At 38.7% G+C, this 15,547-nt stretch overlaps 1 protein-coding gene across 1 annotated transcript in view; it reads left to right on the top strand.

Moving 5' to 3' along the window:
• The window catches only part of LOC103198129 (synuclein alpha interacting protein), a 91,735-nt gene that overhangs the window by 26,991 nt on the left and 49,197 nt on the right, over positions 1-15,547 (top strand). The window contains exons 3-4 of the mRNA XM_007942235.2: positions 11,276-12,144; positions 13,903-14,082. Coding sequence (XP_007940426.1) covers positions 11,276-12,144; positions 13,903-14,082 — 1,049 coding nt within the window. The remainder of the gene's footprint in view (positions 1-11,275; positions 12,145-13,902; positions 14,083-15,547) is intronic.

The following is a 15,547-nucleotide window of genomic DNA, read 5'->3' as shown; positions in this document are numbered from 1 at the left end:
GTAGATTGCCCCATCTTCCTTCTGAGGAGTGGCTGGTGGGTTTGAACCGCCAGCCTTCTGGTTAGCAGTCAAGTGCCTTAGGCACTATGCTACCAGAGCCCCCTACACTAATCCATCACACACACACACAAAGTCAGTTGCCATTGAGTCAGTTCTGACTGGAGGCAACTCCCACATGTTTCAGAGCAGAACTGTGCTCCATAGGCTTTTCAATGGCTGTGATCTATCAAAGGTGGAGTGTCAAGCCATTCTTCTGAAGTGCCTGCAGGTGGATTTGAACGACCAACCTGTCAGTTAGTAGCTGAGCACTTAACCATTTGCACCACCCAGGGACTTCTAATCCATCCTGAGTATTCTGTGCTTAAAATATATCTCCATCAGTCCACTTACTCCATCTCAATGGCCAGCCCCTAAACCTGCCAACTTATATGTTTCATATGGATCAGTATCCTCCTAATTAGTCTTTTCACTTCTCCCAAGACCAATTTTTTGCCAACCCAAGGAATAATCTGTTTCCTACAGAGTAGGCAGAAGGATATATTTTAAAATGGAAAGTCCATAATTTCACTCCTTTGTAAAAACATTCCATTGATACCCCCATTTCAGTTAAAATGAAAAGAAAAGTCTTTGTTGTGGCTCCTGAGACCTCTCCCCACTTCATCTTCTATAAATAAAAGAGTTGCAGAAACAGCCAAATTCTCTCCTGCTTTATGCAGTTGTGACTATGTTTCCTTCTATCAAGATCTTCACAAAATTAGTTTTCCTTAGTATTTTCCCCCAGATCCTCACATAAGAGTCTTCTTCACATCCCTCAGGCCTTGGCTTAAATATACCTCCTTAATGAGGTCTTCTCAAGCTGCTCTATTTAATAGGTCCCCTCAGCCATTCTCTATTCTAACACCCTGCTTGTTTCCTTCAACGCACTTTACATTTCGTTATTTCGTATTCATCTATGTACTTGTTTTATTGTGTGGTTCCCCCATGAGAAAAAGGGTTGTGTCTGTTTTATTCATCACCCTCTCCCTAGTGCCATGCACACAGAAGACATTCAGTAAATGTTTGTTGAATGAATGAACTCTACAAGGATAGTTTATCATTCTTTCAGTTACTTTAATACACCTAATCATGCTTTCTTGTATTCCTGTATCTCTTGCTTACATTAAAAAGAAATTGCTACCTTTCATTATTTCATCAAGAGATTGCAGCTAGGAGGAGAGACTCTCAAAGATATCTGGCTCTTAAATTAGTATAGGCTAATATCACTAAAGGTAAATGGATTAGGTAAATTCTTCTACTGAACTATTTCCAAGGAAAGTTACTATTAAGCACCAGTTTTCTTACTTTGCTCCCTTACAAATTTCATAGTAAGTGGTTACGAAAACCTAGATAAAGTACACAGTTGGGGATTTAGGTTAAAATGAATGTGAAATGAATATGACCTTGTTTTGCCATTGGTTTCTGGGATTCCATTGCCTACATGTGACCCAAATAGAGATAATGTGAATTGCATGCTTAGGGAAGAACTCTAATTTTGATAAGGTGGTCTTGTGGTGCTGTGGAAAGAAAGTTGGAGTCAGGGAACCTCATTCCTGGTGGAACAGTCAGCCTGCTATGTAATTTCCTACATATCATTAAAATTCCCCGAGTTCCCTTTATTTTCAAGTGAGAATAACTAAAACTGCCTAACCATCCTCCAGAATTGTTGTGAGAACCTCTAATGAAATCATGTATTTACCTTTTACTCTGAAATACAGAAAGCCTTACATAAACATATAGGCAATTTTAAAAAAGTGTTATGTAGAGAAAACTTTACAGAATTTCCAATTAAGAAATGTCATTTTGAAACTTTTTTTTTCTTAAGTACACTTTTAAAAATGTATTTTCATTGTCTATATTAGTGTCTATGGGAAGTTTATACCAAACTGTACCTTACAAGGGAGGCCCAGTAGCTCTGCCATTCATTCACCCTGGGAAGAGCTGCTGTCTGCTCTTCCTCCACCTCACTTTGTCACAGCTCCACCTGCCCTGTTCTCTTTCTAGCTTTGGAACTGAGAACTCTGGCTGAAACAAGTACTCATATGAGTGGACCTGAGGGCCTGCTGAGAGGAAGAGCAAGCTGCAAACCAACTCTAGTCCTTCCTCCCATTTCTCCGCCCCTAAAGAATTCTGAGGAGCTCTGGTGGCATAGTGCCTAAGGCATTTGACTGCTAACCAGAAGGCTGGCAGCTCAAACCCACCAGCCACTCCTCGGAAGGAAGGTTGGGCAATCTACTTCCATAGTGATACTGCTTTGGAAACCCAAGGAGGGGTCCCTATGAGTCTGATCCAACTCAGCGGCAGTGAGTTGTTTGAGATAAAGAATTCTGGTGGCTTGGTGCCCAAGGCCTTTGAGTGCAAACCAGAAGGTTGGTGGTTCAAACCCCCCAGCCACTCTATGGAAGGAAGACTGGGCAATCTACTTCCATAAAGATTTACTGCCCTGGAAACTCAAAGGGGGTTGCTATGAGTCAGAATCCACCCAATGGCAGTGAGTTTGTTTGGGAGTCCGGTGGTGTAGTGACTAAGGCATTTGACTGCTAGCCAGGAGGCTGGCAGTTCAAACCCACTGGCCACTCCTCGAAAGGAAGACTGGGTGATCTATTTCTATAGAGATACAGAAACCCAAAGAGGGGTCACTGTGAGTCAAAATTGACTTGGCAGCAGAAGTTTGTTTTTGTTTTGTTTTGTTTTTTTAAAGAGCTGAAGTGCTCTGTCTCAAAGTAAGATCAGGATTCACAGACTCACCAGTGTGCTTCTCATGGAAAATAGAATTCATTTAACTTTTAGCAAGAAACAGTAGGGGAACACTCTTTTACTCCAAAGACATTGCATGTTTCTTTCTCTTGATGTCTAAAGCTAATTTTCTAATATAGACACATAACTCCATGTTTAGAAGTAAAATAAAGAGGTATTTTGGAAGCCAGCAGGTAGTGGTGATGAGGGAAGAACAAGTATTCCACCCCTCCACAAACACACTCCCACCTGCCTGCTCCATCTGCCCCTTACTATTTTATGAAGCAGCTGTAATTTGTTCTTTGTCCTTTATAGTGAATTAAAACTGTAAAACAGCACCACCTTCAGTTAAAATACTGAACTTGCTTTCCGGCTTTCCATTTGCCTTTGCTTCCTTCTCTGGTTAATGAGCCTTCTGACTATTCCTTGATGTGTATCTATCTCTACAGCTCATCAGAGAGAGGGAGAGTAATGGGCCTGGAGTGAATACAAGACTTAATTTACTCAAGAGGTATTTTTAATGTCAAAATGAAGGTCAGCATAGTTTTTAGATGACAGAATAACTATGAAACCGTGTACTTTCTTAGACCCACCAATTGCTATTCTATATAAACTGTGCTTTGTGAAGCCCATAGGTTTTAACTTGTCAAAATATTGAGTCTGATTTTAGGATAGAATATGCTTCTTTGGTGAAGAAGTCTCTTTTCTATCCAGGGCAGTAGGACTTGAGCATTTAAATGAGTTCATAGAACAAAGAAATAGGTATAGAAAGGATTCAGAGTTATGTGAACAGCTCTAGAAAATTCTGGGCAACAAGGAAAAATGAAACATAAGTCTGACACTTTGACAACAGCTGCTTGATGTCATTAGCCACTTAAAGTCAGGAAGTTTAGAACCCAAATCAATGAATCTTTTCTTACAGTACTTTAGCATCCTAATCTGATAGCATATACCTAAGGCGCTTAACTGCTAACCAGAAGGCAGGCGGTTCAAACCCACCAGCCACTCCTCCGAAGGAAGGTTGGGCAATCTACTCCCGTGGTGATACCACCTCAGAAACCCAAGGCGGGGTCGCTATGAGTCGGGTCCGAGTGAATGGCACATAACAACAACAAACAACAATGTGAATAGATATTGGCTGACAGTTGTATAATAATAAAATCCTGTTTATCCCCTTCAGCCACACAATATCCACAATAAGGGATCTGCAGCATCAGTGAAATGGATGAACAACCTACCTATGGGAATGTTCCAGAAACCTGCATTTTGGCACATATTCACTCTTCCCAACATAATTACACTGACACAATTTTCCAAACCCAGATTTAATGCAACCCTTTCTATGATCAGGTTACAGTCTAGTCTCTAAGGGCAATACAGAAGAGCGTCCGGCAAGTAGTCCTCACTCAGGCTTCATACTCTTCTTCCTGTTGTCAGGAGATGGTATAAGTCACCTGTCATCACTTCTTGCAGAGCCTGAGATGTTGGCAGTAAGTGGATCCACTATAGATTTCAGTTTACATTGGCTTATGGAACTTGAAAATCATGACACTCTGAACCTTTCATTAATGTTTACTCCTTCCTTTAGGTATAAACGTGGAAGGAGATGGGATGTAGGAGAACTTAAAAAGTATGTTACTGGTGGTGCCACCTTCCAATAGCTATAGTTGTGGGATACACTGTTATGTACAATTTAAGGCAATTACAATTAAAGTTGACCATTTTGTTTCCTATGGAAAATAGAATTTAACAAAATTCCAGGAAAGGGACACAATTTTACCCAAAAGGCATACCCCTTTTCTTTCTCTGCTTGGTGTATAATTCTGATTTTCTAATATGGACACAGAATTCCATATTTGGAAGTAAAACTAACAGGCATTTTGGAAGCCAGCATTGACATTTAGTCTTGAAAATTAGATTCACCATTGCAATAACAAACTATACATTATCTTTCTAAGAAAATACTAATTTATCAGTCTTAAGAGCCAAGGAGTTGTTCTGTGTCAGCAATCAGCTTAGCCTCATAATTACAAATTTGCAAAGATCTGGTGAAAGACATGAATCCAGAAGAACTATAGTGTTTCATAGTGAGTCATTCAGAGTAAAGAGCTCTGTTATTTGTAGATATTCCATAAAGTCATAGAAATTTAAAGGTGGCTCAGGTCTTAGTTATCATATAGTCAAACCTCTTCATTTTACAGATAAGGAAATTAAGGCTTAAGATTACTGTGGGAAATACATTAAAGTATTTCAGTATGTAGCACCTCATCTAAAGAGATGCCTAGGCATTTTCAATAGCTTATTAACTGTATCATTGAAATAGCCAGCACAGTTAGCATACCCAAAAGTGACAGGAGTGACCCATGTGATAGGGATTCATATTTAACTACTTACTATACTATACATCTTTGGTCTGGCATATTCCTTCATTCATTCATTCAGAGATTTAACCACTGGGTCCAATATGTTCCAGATGCTATGCTAGACAGCATTGGTTATAAAAACAAGAAGGTTTGTGAGCAATCTTTGCCCTTGAGAAGCTCTCAGGGGAGCAAGTGAGGCAGATGCAGGAGTGAGTAGTCACAGTAGAACTTCAGAAATGCCCAGTTCTAAGTCTGTGTGGGTAACATCAGGGGACTGAGAAGCAGGACCAACTGTTCTCTGAGAATCAAAGGAACTTAACCAACGAGATGATGCCTGAGTTAAATGTTGACAAATGAGTCTGAGTCTCAGGCAAACAGGAAGCAGTAAGGGCATTGTATGTGTGGGGTAAATAATTTAGCTTTACCCAAAGTAAGGTGGCCTTTGTCCTTGGCTCTGGAAAAATAATCCTTGGAGTAATTTTGGTACCTTGCTCTGGGACTTCCAGTGCATACCTGAGGATTTGTGCTGGAGAACAAGGTGGTGTGTGTGGGGATGGGGGTGAGGGGTAGCTAGACCAGAGAAGACTCACCTGAGAGACAGATATCAACTAGCCTCAAGAAGCATGATTTAGCCTACCATGCATGACTGGCAAATTAAAGTCAAGAACATGGAGGGTCAGAGAGCTTCATGGTTGGCAAAGGGAGGGTGAGGTGTTCTCTTTGAAACACAAAATCTTCATGTTGAAAATCCTCCCAGACCTTATCTGTGTTTTTAAGGACAATCCTAATTTGTATCCATTTGCTGTAATAAATCTATCATTGTAGTAAGTATAATATTCTCTGTGAGTCATTCAGGTAAATTATTGAACCCAAAGGAGAAGGGGAAGATGGCAGTTAAAAATGAGGATGTATGGGTTCCCAGACTTGCAACTGTGTCTGCCTACTTGGCAGTTTATACGACGATGTCCTTTTAACCTTTGAGAGTTGCCCTAGCTCCCTCTGAGAGAGAATGTGCTTGCTCTGTGGACGGCTAGTGTCAGAAATGATGGAGAAGTGAGAATGTGGGGAGTGGGGTCAATCTCTGCATCTAGAGGATTACATTTATGCTGAGTGGAAGGGTTGCTATGAGTCAGGGCCAACTTGACAGCACATAGCAACAACAACAGTATCTACAGAGTTATTCACAAAGTAGGACAAGCCCAAAGGCAGGAATGGTGGAAAAAGAACACAGTGTGTTCAGAAAGACTGAATTTAGCAAGGGGTAGAGGGGATAATTAGTGATTTGGAAATAAGAGATGCTGAGGTGAGAAGGAAAATTAGAAAGTAAATAAAAGAACTGCTACAACCAGGGTTAATAATTTAGCCATTATCCTGAACTGATGTTTCTTAAATCTCAGTAATTCAAATATCATTTCTACAACTTGTGCTTTATCTAAAATTCTATCAGTGTTATTTTTGTTTTATCTGTCTACCACCTGTACTATCATTTATTTAGTATGTTTTTTCTAAAACCACTCACATTTGAACATACTTGCTTTGAAAATAAACTTTATGTCACTGTTGTAAATAGAAAACCAATGTCATTTGCAATAAATTCAAGGTAATTGAATTGTTAAAATGAATGTGATGAAAACAAAACATTCTTCTCAGTTCTTTGTTTATGAAAATCTTAGAGCCTGAGGCCTGCAGTCTCATTGTTATAAAGGGAGACTGGTAAATTTTGGAGAGGAGTTAAATTGATTTTAGCACCAAACTGGGACTATCCTTAAAGTAATTAGGAAGAAGAAAGGAAAGTGAAAGGGTGGTAACTTTTCATTCTATAATGTGGTGCCCGGGTACCAACTCAGACACAGCAGGAATATGCATCCTACTTACTTAGGCAATGCAGGGGCACTTGAGACTTTGGGGCTAAGAAGTGACAAAATAAAACTTATCTGAAGAATATAGTGAGGATGAAGAAGAGGGACCAGATTTGAGAGGGTTTTAGGATGAGGCCACAGCAAGACTCGGTGCCTGAGGGATAAAGAATGGGCCAAAGAAAGAATGGCTGTGGTGCCTTGGAGGTGGTTTGCTTGGGAGACTGCATAGTGATACAGTTATCTCAGCCAAGATCACAGGAGGAGGAATATGTTTGGCAAGGGATAGTGAGGTTTTTTTTTTTTTTTTTAATTGAAGTAGGGAGAAAAAGGTAGAAAATAGGCAAGGGTGGAGAGGGATAATGACCCTGGATTGGAACATTGCTGTCTGTCACAGATCCTTGCTCCTTCTGTTGTTGTTGTTATGTGTCAAGTCGGACCCGACTCATAGCAACCCCTCCTTGGGTTGCCGAGGCAGTATCACTACGGAAGTAGATTGCCCAACCTTCTTTCCAAGGAGTGGCTGGTGAGTAGCCCAAATGAAATGCTTGTTGAATTAATGACTGGGTATGTATGGTCAGCAGGCAATTGGAAATACACTGCTGAAGTTCAGAAGCATTCCATATGCCAGGCAGTTTAGAAGAGATGATTGTGCCCTATAAATTGATATCAAATACATTTCCTTTTGTCTACTGACCAATTCTAGAAAACTTGTGATGTAGACAGTGTGAAGACAGATAAGTTAACTTAAGGAAAATGTTAAAAATGAATCCTTTTAAACAGTCATGAAGAACCTACATATGTGAAACAATTTGCTGATGTTTTCAGGGATAGAAAAATTAGACAGACTCTGTTCTCATGTAGCTTATAAAAATCTGATAAAAAAATAGAAATAATTTTCAGGGATTTAAATTTTGTTAACATGTGAAGCTTATTCATGATTTCCAGGAAGCAAATTTAGCCTCAAAAATCCTTATACTATACAGTTAGTCTAAACTTTGTTTCCATGTATTGTAAGAAATGTACTCTCGTGTTGGAGTAGAACATATGTATAAATGAAATTTTTGGTAGAATCATAGAATCGGAAGTAAAATTCTTACCAGTCATTAATACCTTTTTCGCTTGAGTTGTACTTAAAATGACCATTTGCTCAGTTTAGGATTAAAAAAAAAAATAGCATAAAATTGACCTTCTTCTCAGTTCAGCATATAACAAAAAGTTGGAGCATTCTCAAGAAAACACATTAAATAATGCATTTTTCATGACTGTTTTTTTTTTTTTTCCGCCCTCTGCAATCAAGACCCAGAGTAGAAAGCACAGATTTCACTTTCAGCCTAAAACAGAATCATAGTTTTCAGTAAGGCAAGGGCCAACAAGCCTAAATGTTGATGCCCCTTCTTCAGTTTCTAGAACCATTCTGTGGAAAGAAGTGTTTTCATAAGACTCAGACAGAATTCATTTCCATAGAGTGTTCTTAATGGCTCCTGTCAGAACAAAACAGCTGGGAAACATATGGTATCCATTTCCCTGTATCACTTGGAAGAAATTTCACAAGTAAATAAAGCCAACATAAAAGAGTAGCCCTTTGAACCCATGACCTTATACAATACGTAAATATATTGGTACAATGCATTCGTTGTATTGACCCACTAAGTTATGTGGCTTTAAAATTTTTTTATTGCATCCTACAGTATATTTTTAAGATGTTCCAAAGAAATCAAGGTAATTGGCAAAAAAAACTATTAATCAGCATGTATCTCAAAAATGTCTGTGAATATGTATAATTTTTTTTCCTACAATATTTGAAGTTCTTTGGAAAATTAATGAATAAAATTAAAGGCATATTTACACATTATAAACTCTATGACCATGATCTCTCTGCTGTTTTAAATAAGTAAGTAACAATGTGTTCTTGAAAAGAAGAGAGAAGAGCTTAGCAGAAATTTCTGGCAGACATTAATTTTTAATAGCTTCACATTTTTAGGGAGAAAAACATGTATGAAAAATAGAAACACTTTTAAATTTATAATGGAAAAACTGGAATTAGTCTTTGCCATTGCAAATTTACATTTCATTAAATAACTTTACAAAATCCAGGTCTTATTGACAATAATCACTCCTCTGAACTTATTAAGAGAATTTTTGTTCCCTGTGAAATTAGGCTGTAAATCTCTTAGAAGGATGCACTTTAGGCATTTAAAAATAGACAATGTGTTTTGCTAAGTGAGACTCAAATTCAAATACTAGTATTTGTTAATTTTCTGCTCTGCATCAACAACTGTGTCCAACTAAGAGCTAGAGCCAAAAAAAGGAAGAAACAGTGGCCTGAGACCATCTAGATACTTTCTTTTTCTTCTGGAACATTCTCTGTTATACCTGTTTCTTAGTAGGGAGAATCCAGTCCTCTTACCACATCTCATAGTTTTCATTCTTCTTAGATTCTGAAGTGAGAGAACCAGAGGAACCTCAGAGGGTGGACAGTTAAATGCAGATCTTCTGAAACCCTATGCAAAATTACAGTCTACTGAGGAGAAAGAACCCGATGACAGTTACATAGTGTCAGTACTCAGAACACCCATTCTCGCCACCTTAGCTTGATTCCAGAACTTCACTGCATCCCTTTTGGACACTAGGAAGAATGACCAGTGGTCTCAATTTAGAGAACTTTAGGAGCTCTGGTAGCATAGTGGCTAAGGCACTTGACTGCTAACCAGAAGGCTGGTGGTTCAAACCCACCAGCCACTCCTCGGAAGGAAGTTTGGGCAATCCTACTTCTGTAATGATACTGCCTTGGAAACCCAAGGAGGGGTCGCTATGAGTCGGGGCCGACTCGACAGCACATAACAACAACAAGATCAAGTAACTCATATGCCATTGTCACCCCAAGAATCAGAGGTGGCTAGGAACTGTTGCAGAAGTTGAAGACTTGAGTGCCCATTGGTTCTTTAATTCTTTGCCCAACTGCAAAAAAAAAAAAAAAAAGTACATACATATACATGCTTTCAGGCTAAATTTTTCTCACCTGCTATTATACCAGAAAAGGAAAATTAATAGGAGCTGTCTAGTTGGAGGGCATGTTCCAAAATCTTACCCTTTGGGAAGGTAGTAGTGCAAGCTAAGTAGAAAGGGAGAGGAACCTACAAATCTGCCCTGCACATTCCCAAGTGTGCTGGCTCATCTGGTGGCTAGCCACAGAGTGCCTCAGAGAGGCAGCTGTATCATCATGGCTGAAAAGATTATTGTTGCTCTACTCACCTGCCCCTGACAGGAGTCCCAGGTGGCCTCTCATGTGAGGCTAACTGGGACAGGTCTTGTCTTCTAACTCCAGATGTGTCTAGTTGTTTCACTTTCCACTCCATCTCAACTAGACACTTACTTAAAGTCATACTAACACATGATATTTATCTAAACATTGCACAGAAATGAGAAAACCCTGTCTGCTTATCCCATCTTCCTTTTGCAACTTATTCTCCTATTTATTTTCAGCTTCCCAACAATAGAGGATAAGTATTAAATCTTAAGGAACACATTCTGTTGTAAAATGTTGCTGTTTCATGAGCCAGAAAGATACCTCTGTATCATGGCTGGGATGCCCAGTCTAGGGGGGTATTGTCTCAGCCATGGTTTGTCTACCATGGCCCAGTCAACTCCTGACCACATCATTCTTTCTATTCTTTCCTCAACTCACCTAACAGGACATCTAATGAATAATTCAGTAGGTCACAGTTTGAGTTTTCCCAATATTAAATAATTTACCCCTTCTTTATGTGGAACTTCTTAAGCGTTAGAGGTACATGTATATGTGCGGGTGTGTGTGTAGGTGTGGGTGTAGGTGGGTGGGTGAGTGTATGTATGTACACACATGAACGCACACATATCCCTTAGCTCCCTAACTTAATATGGAAGTTTATTTAACAGAGTATTCCATGCTCTAATTCTGTTAGAGTAGAGATGTATTTTGTGCACTAAGTATTAAAATATGAAATACTGCTAAGGAGATGGATCTATCCAGGGAATAAACCTAAATATCTAGAGTTTTCTTTGACTATCTGCTTTTTCACTACTTTAATTGATTTTGAGTTAATATAGCATAATTTTCTTTTATAGTTCATCATTTTCCAATAATAAGTATGAATTTTTAGTTTTGTGGGTATAAGTCCTCTCTAAGTCATTCTCTTACACAGGAGCTTAATTTGAGCATAACTTTGAGTTTACCATGCCTGTCTGCATGGCCAAGATGTGTTCAGAATTTCATTTTAATATTCTTTTATTGTTTTTAATTAGTTTCTAGCTCAAGCTGGAATTGCAGCGTCTCAACTCTTATTACAAACACACAAAAACCCACAGGAATCGCTGATGTATATAGCAAGTTCCGCCCTGTGAAACGGGTTTCCCCACTGAAACATCAACCAGAGACTCTGGAGAACAATGAAAATGATGACCAGAAGAACCAGAAGGTGGAGTACCAGAAAGGGGATGAATCTGAGCCAGGCCCCCAGCCTGAGGAACTCAGTGCTGGAGATGGAGAGGGCAGCCTGCCAGGTAAGGGCACTGAGCCCAGTGCATTGCTGGGTGAACTGGAGCATTACGACCTCGACATGGATGAGATTCTGGATGTGCCTTACATTAAATCCAGTCAACAGCTTGCCTCTTTTACCAGGGTTACTTCAGAAAAAAGGATTTTGGGTTTATGCACAACCATCAATGGCCTTTCTGGAAAAGGCTTTTCCACAGGAAGTGCTGAGAACTCACCCTGCAACCTGACACCATTTTGTGTTCTTTCTCCTGTGAAAAGCCCTCACCTGAGAAAAGCGTCATCTATTGTCCGTGACAAGCACAAGCTTTCCACTGAAGAGCTAGAGAGTTCACCCCCTTTGGTTAAATGTGGCTCTGTGTATGAGTCTGAAAACCAGAGTAAGGACTTCCTACACAAGACCTTTAGTGACTCTCATAACCGAAACGTTGAGAAGGCAATGCCAGACTGCCAGCACAGGGCATTCCATCTGCAGGCCTCAGCCACAGAACCCAAGCCAGAAGAGCAAATCAGTGGCTTGAACTGGACTTGCTCCCAAGGCCCAGAGGAAAGGAGTGAGTATCTGAAAAAAGCCAGAAGCATCTTGAACATCGTTAAAGAAGGACAAATATCTCTCCTCGTAAGTATAATCTAGTTCTTCATCCATATTAATAATCTAGAAACTTTATTTTAATGAGTTCCATTCATCAGTAACAGAATGATGATGCATTTGTTCTGGTTCTTGTTTTATCTCTACTTATGGCTTTAGCTGGGAGGTGTGAGTTTTTGATTTTCAAAATTAAAAATTAGGAGTTTACTATACAGGGAAAGACAAATGGGATTGTTGTTTTATTTGAATTTAGCAAGAATTCGGCTGGAATAAGGACACTTAATCTAAAACAAAAACAAAACAAAATCAGTCCAGCACTTTCTTAACTTGAATCTTAATGTCTCTCTTTTTTGCTTTTCAAATGATTTCTAACTCTCTGATTCAGTTCCTTGCTAATGGTAAACCTGCCAGATATGTGAACAGAGGGTCTTCTGTTTTATCTTGATCATTATTCAGAAAACTTGGTCGAGGATGTTTGAAAATCATTTGCACATAGAAAGTTACCCTAGAGCTTGATTGCCCTCTGGCCTACATGGAGTTCCAGCTCTACATGTCTAGGGAGTTTGAAGAATCTTTTTTCAAAGACTCTAGAATAGCATGATGTAAGAAGAGTCTGTTAGGCTTAAACTCAGAGAGCTAGACAGAAATAGCAATCCATCTGCCTACATTGTTCTTTTCTGATCCAAACTTGGATCAGATAGTAGCAAACCTTGGCGATACTATGATGTTAATTAAAGCCCCATTCAAAAAAATGACCACATCTTGGCGCCGTTACTCTATTTAGTGTAAAGCCATATCTAGGTAAGTGCAGTGTGCTTGGTCCAGTATCACAATTCTCATTGCTTCAATAGAACAATCTGATTGAAAAATTTAGTGATAATTTTTATAATTTTCTCCTGAAAATGACTTTTCCGTTTTTCCTTCTTCTCTATTTCTCTTGGGTTCATTCTTTTCTTCTCTCTTTCCTACTTTCATGTTTCCCAGATGATAACACCTCTGAGTCCCCCTGACAGTACCCATCAACCAGTCCACATACAGGTGACTAAACCTCACTTCCCATTTCTGTCGAGTCAGTTCTGGCTCATGCCGACTTCATATGTTACAGAGTAGAACTGCTCCATGGAGGGTGTTTTTTTTGGCGGGGGGGGGGCAATAATCTTCACAGAAGGAGATTGCCAGGCTTTCCTTCCACAGTGCTATTGGGTGAATTCAAATGCCAACCTTTAAGTTAACAGCTGATAGCAAGCCAGAAAATCAAAGGCTTGGAAGCCTCCAGTTCCTCCAGGAGTGAGTTTGGGAGTGAAAATGTTTAGAGGACGTCAGGAAGCACTGGTATCTGTAGCCATCATGCATGTTGCAGTCAGTCAATTCTCTAATTTAAGGCAAAGCAGACAGTTAAGATAGTTTATTCATCCAGCAAATCTACAACAGGGAAGAAAACACACCTTGGGCCCTCAAGAACTTAGTCAAAAAGGGGACATACATACATAACATCAGTTACCATAAATACCATTGCAGTTGCTTAAAGCCAGCTTGAACCAACTCATTGGCCCTTGCCCTATTTCCATGTTTCATATGAAGATACATGTCTCTTGATAACTCATGTTACAAAGAATGAAATAGCAAATCATTAGAATTAATAGCAAGAAGCACTGGCTTATTAGATCCTCATGGTACCAACAGAATTTCTGGAATTTCATCTATTCTTTCCAGTGTCCAGAGCAAAAGCCCCACAGCATGTCATTCTCGTTTATTGACTGAAATTTTCTGCTCTTACTATTTGTATAGCCACATTTAGCCGCAGACAATCTGGACAAAATTCATGACGAAAGTGGAAACAATCTGTTGCACATTGCCGCATCCCAGGGACATGCAGAATGTCTGCAGCACCTCACTTCTTTGATGGGAGAAGATTGCCTCAATGAGAGAAATACTGAGAAGTTGACTCCAGCTGGCCTGGCCATTAAGGTGACTGGGTGGGGACTGGGTCCTCCACAGCTGAAAGTTGCATTTCTCTAAGATTCCTGGTGAACACAAGTGTTAGACTAGAGAGAGAAGAGAGTAGTTTTTGATGAAAATATTATACTTATCGTTTTGTCATTATGTGCTTTGAGTTTTTGAGACTATATTCCAATTTATTATCTAATAAGGGTAAACTTCAAAACAGTTAATAAAGAGGAAAGAGAATGATCTTTTATGGTTCTAAGAACTTTTTAAATTCATAATGACTGCAATTTACATTCTTAACTGCACCTGGATCTATCAGAGATTGTTTCATTTTTTTGCTACTGTGAGTATAAAGAACCAGACAAATGTGGAAAAGATGGATTTTAAGGGCTGATAGCAATCGGAAATATTTCAGATAATTGAGTTGATTTTTAATGGATCACGTATGAAGTTTAAATATCTGCAGTATCAGGAGTTGTTTAGAATATCAAAACTGAGTTTGAGTTTAGCTCCTGCAGAGCACAGTATGCTGTTAAAACCATACACATTAATGCAGCCTGGGGTAGAGGTAAAATCTAGAAGCTCTTGTACAGGAAAACATGGGCTTTTATAGTAATGTAGTACAAAGTTCCTCTGTAAAATATAACACATCGTTGGAAGGTTAGCTATTTAAATCAATTTACTTTTAAGGTCTTTGGCAAATAATTGTAGAATTCAGTCATTAAGAAGCCAGAGTGAAGTTAGGTGAAATATAATACATCTTGGCTTCTGCATATGTACTTTACTTTGCGTAATAATTGTGCCTTCCAAAAGTTAATAATCATAATTTTTATAAATGAAATGATATTGAAATTTTCTAGAGGGACTTACTAGTTAAAGAAATATATATGTGAATTCTTTAAGGGACATATTACATTTAAAAAACAATCTTCATATATCTTTTTTACAAATTTGAATTTTTATATCTTTAATCTGTTTACCATTCAGTAAAGTTTTGTATAATTTTGTAGAATTTTTATAGAATTTTATAGGAGTACTTTCAGTTTTATTTCATTTTGCTCAAAGGTAGGGTATAATTTTAAAAATGGTAAAGAAAGTAATCCTTTTTTTAATATATAAAATAAGAAATCTGTGACCCTGATAGATAGGATTTTTCTTTAGTTGTGAATGAAGCAGTGACAAACTAGGTTCAGTCTGCAGGTAGTCCCCGACTTACAACGTATTCAAGTTATGACAAACTGCACTTACGACCGTCTTTTTTTTTTTTTTGTATATCTTATTGTTAGCAAGGTGTACTATACTCAGTGTTACAGTGCATAATTGGCTGATGTTATCATTCTCAGATATTCAATGTTATGATTTATAAAGATACTGATAATAAAAGACAATATTAATGAAAACACAAACAAATGAAGTACAGTTAGACCCCAGAGTACAAAGGAGACCCATTCCTAATCATGCCTTTAAGAATCTGTCAGGGTTCTGC

The sequence above is a fragment of the Orycteropus afer genome, unplaced genomic scaffold (assembly GCF_000298275.1).
Source record: "Orycteropus afer afer isolate SDZICR_OR568_19922 unplaced genomic scaffold, OryAfe1.0 scaffold00086, whole genome shotgun sequence".
Classification (NCBI taxonomy): Eukaryota; Metazoa; Chordata; class Mammalia; order Tubulidentata; family Orycteropodidae; genus Orycteropus; species Orycteropus afer.
This window is presented reverse-complemented; position numbering and strand designations above follow the sequence as displayed.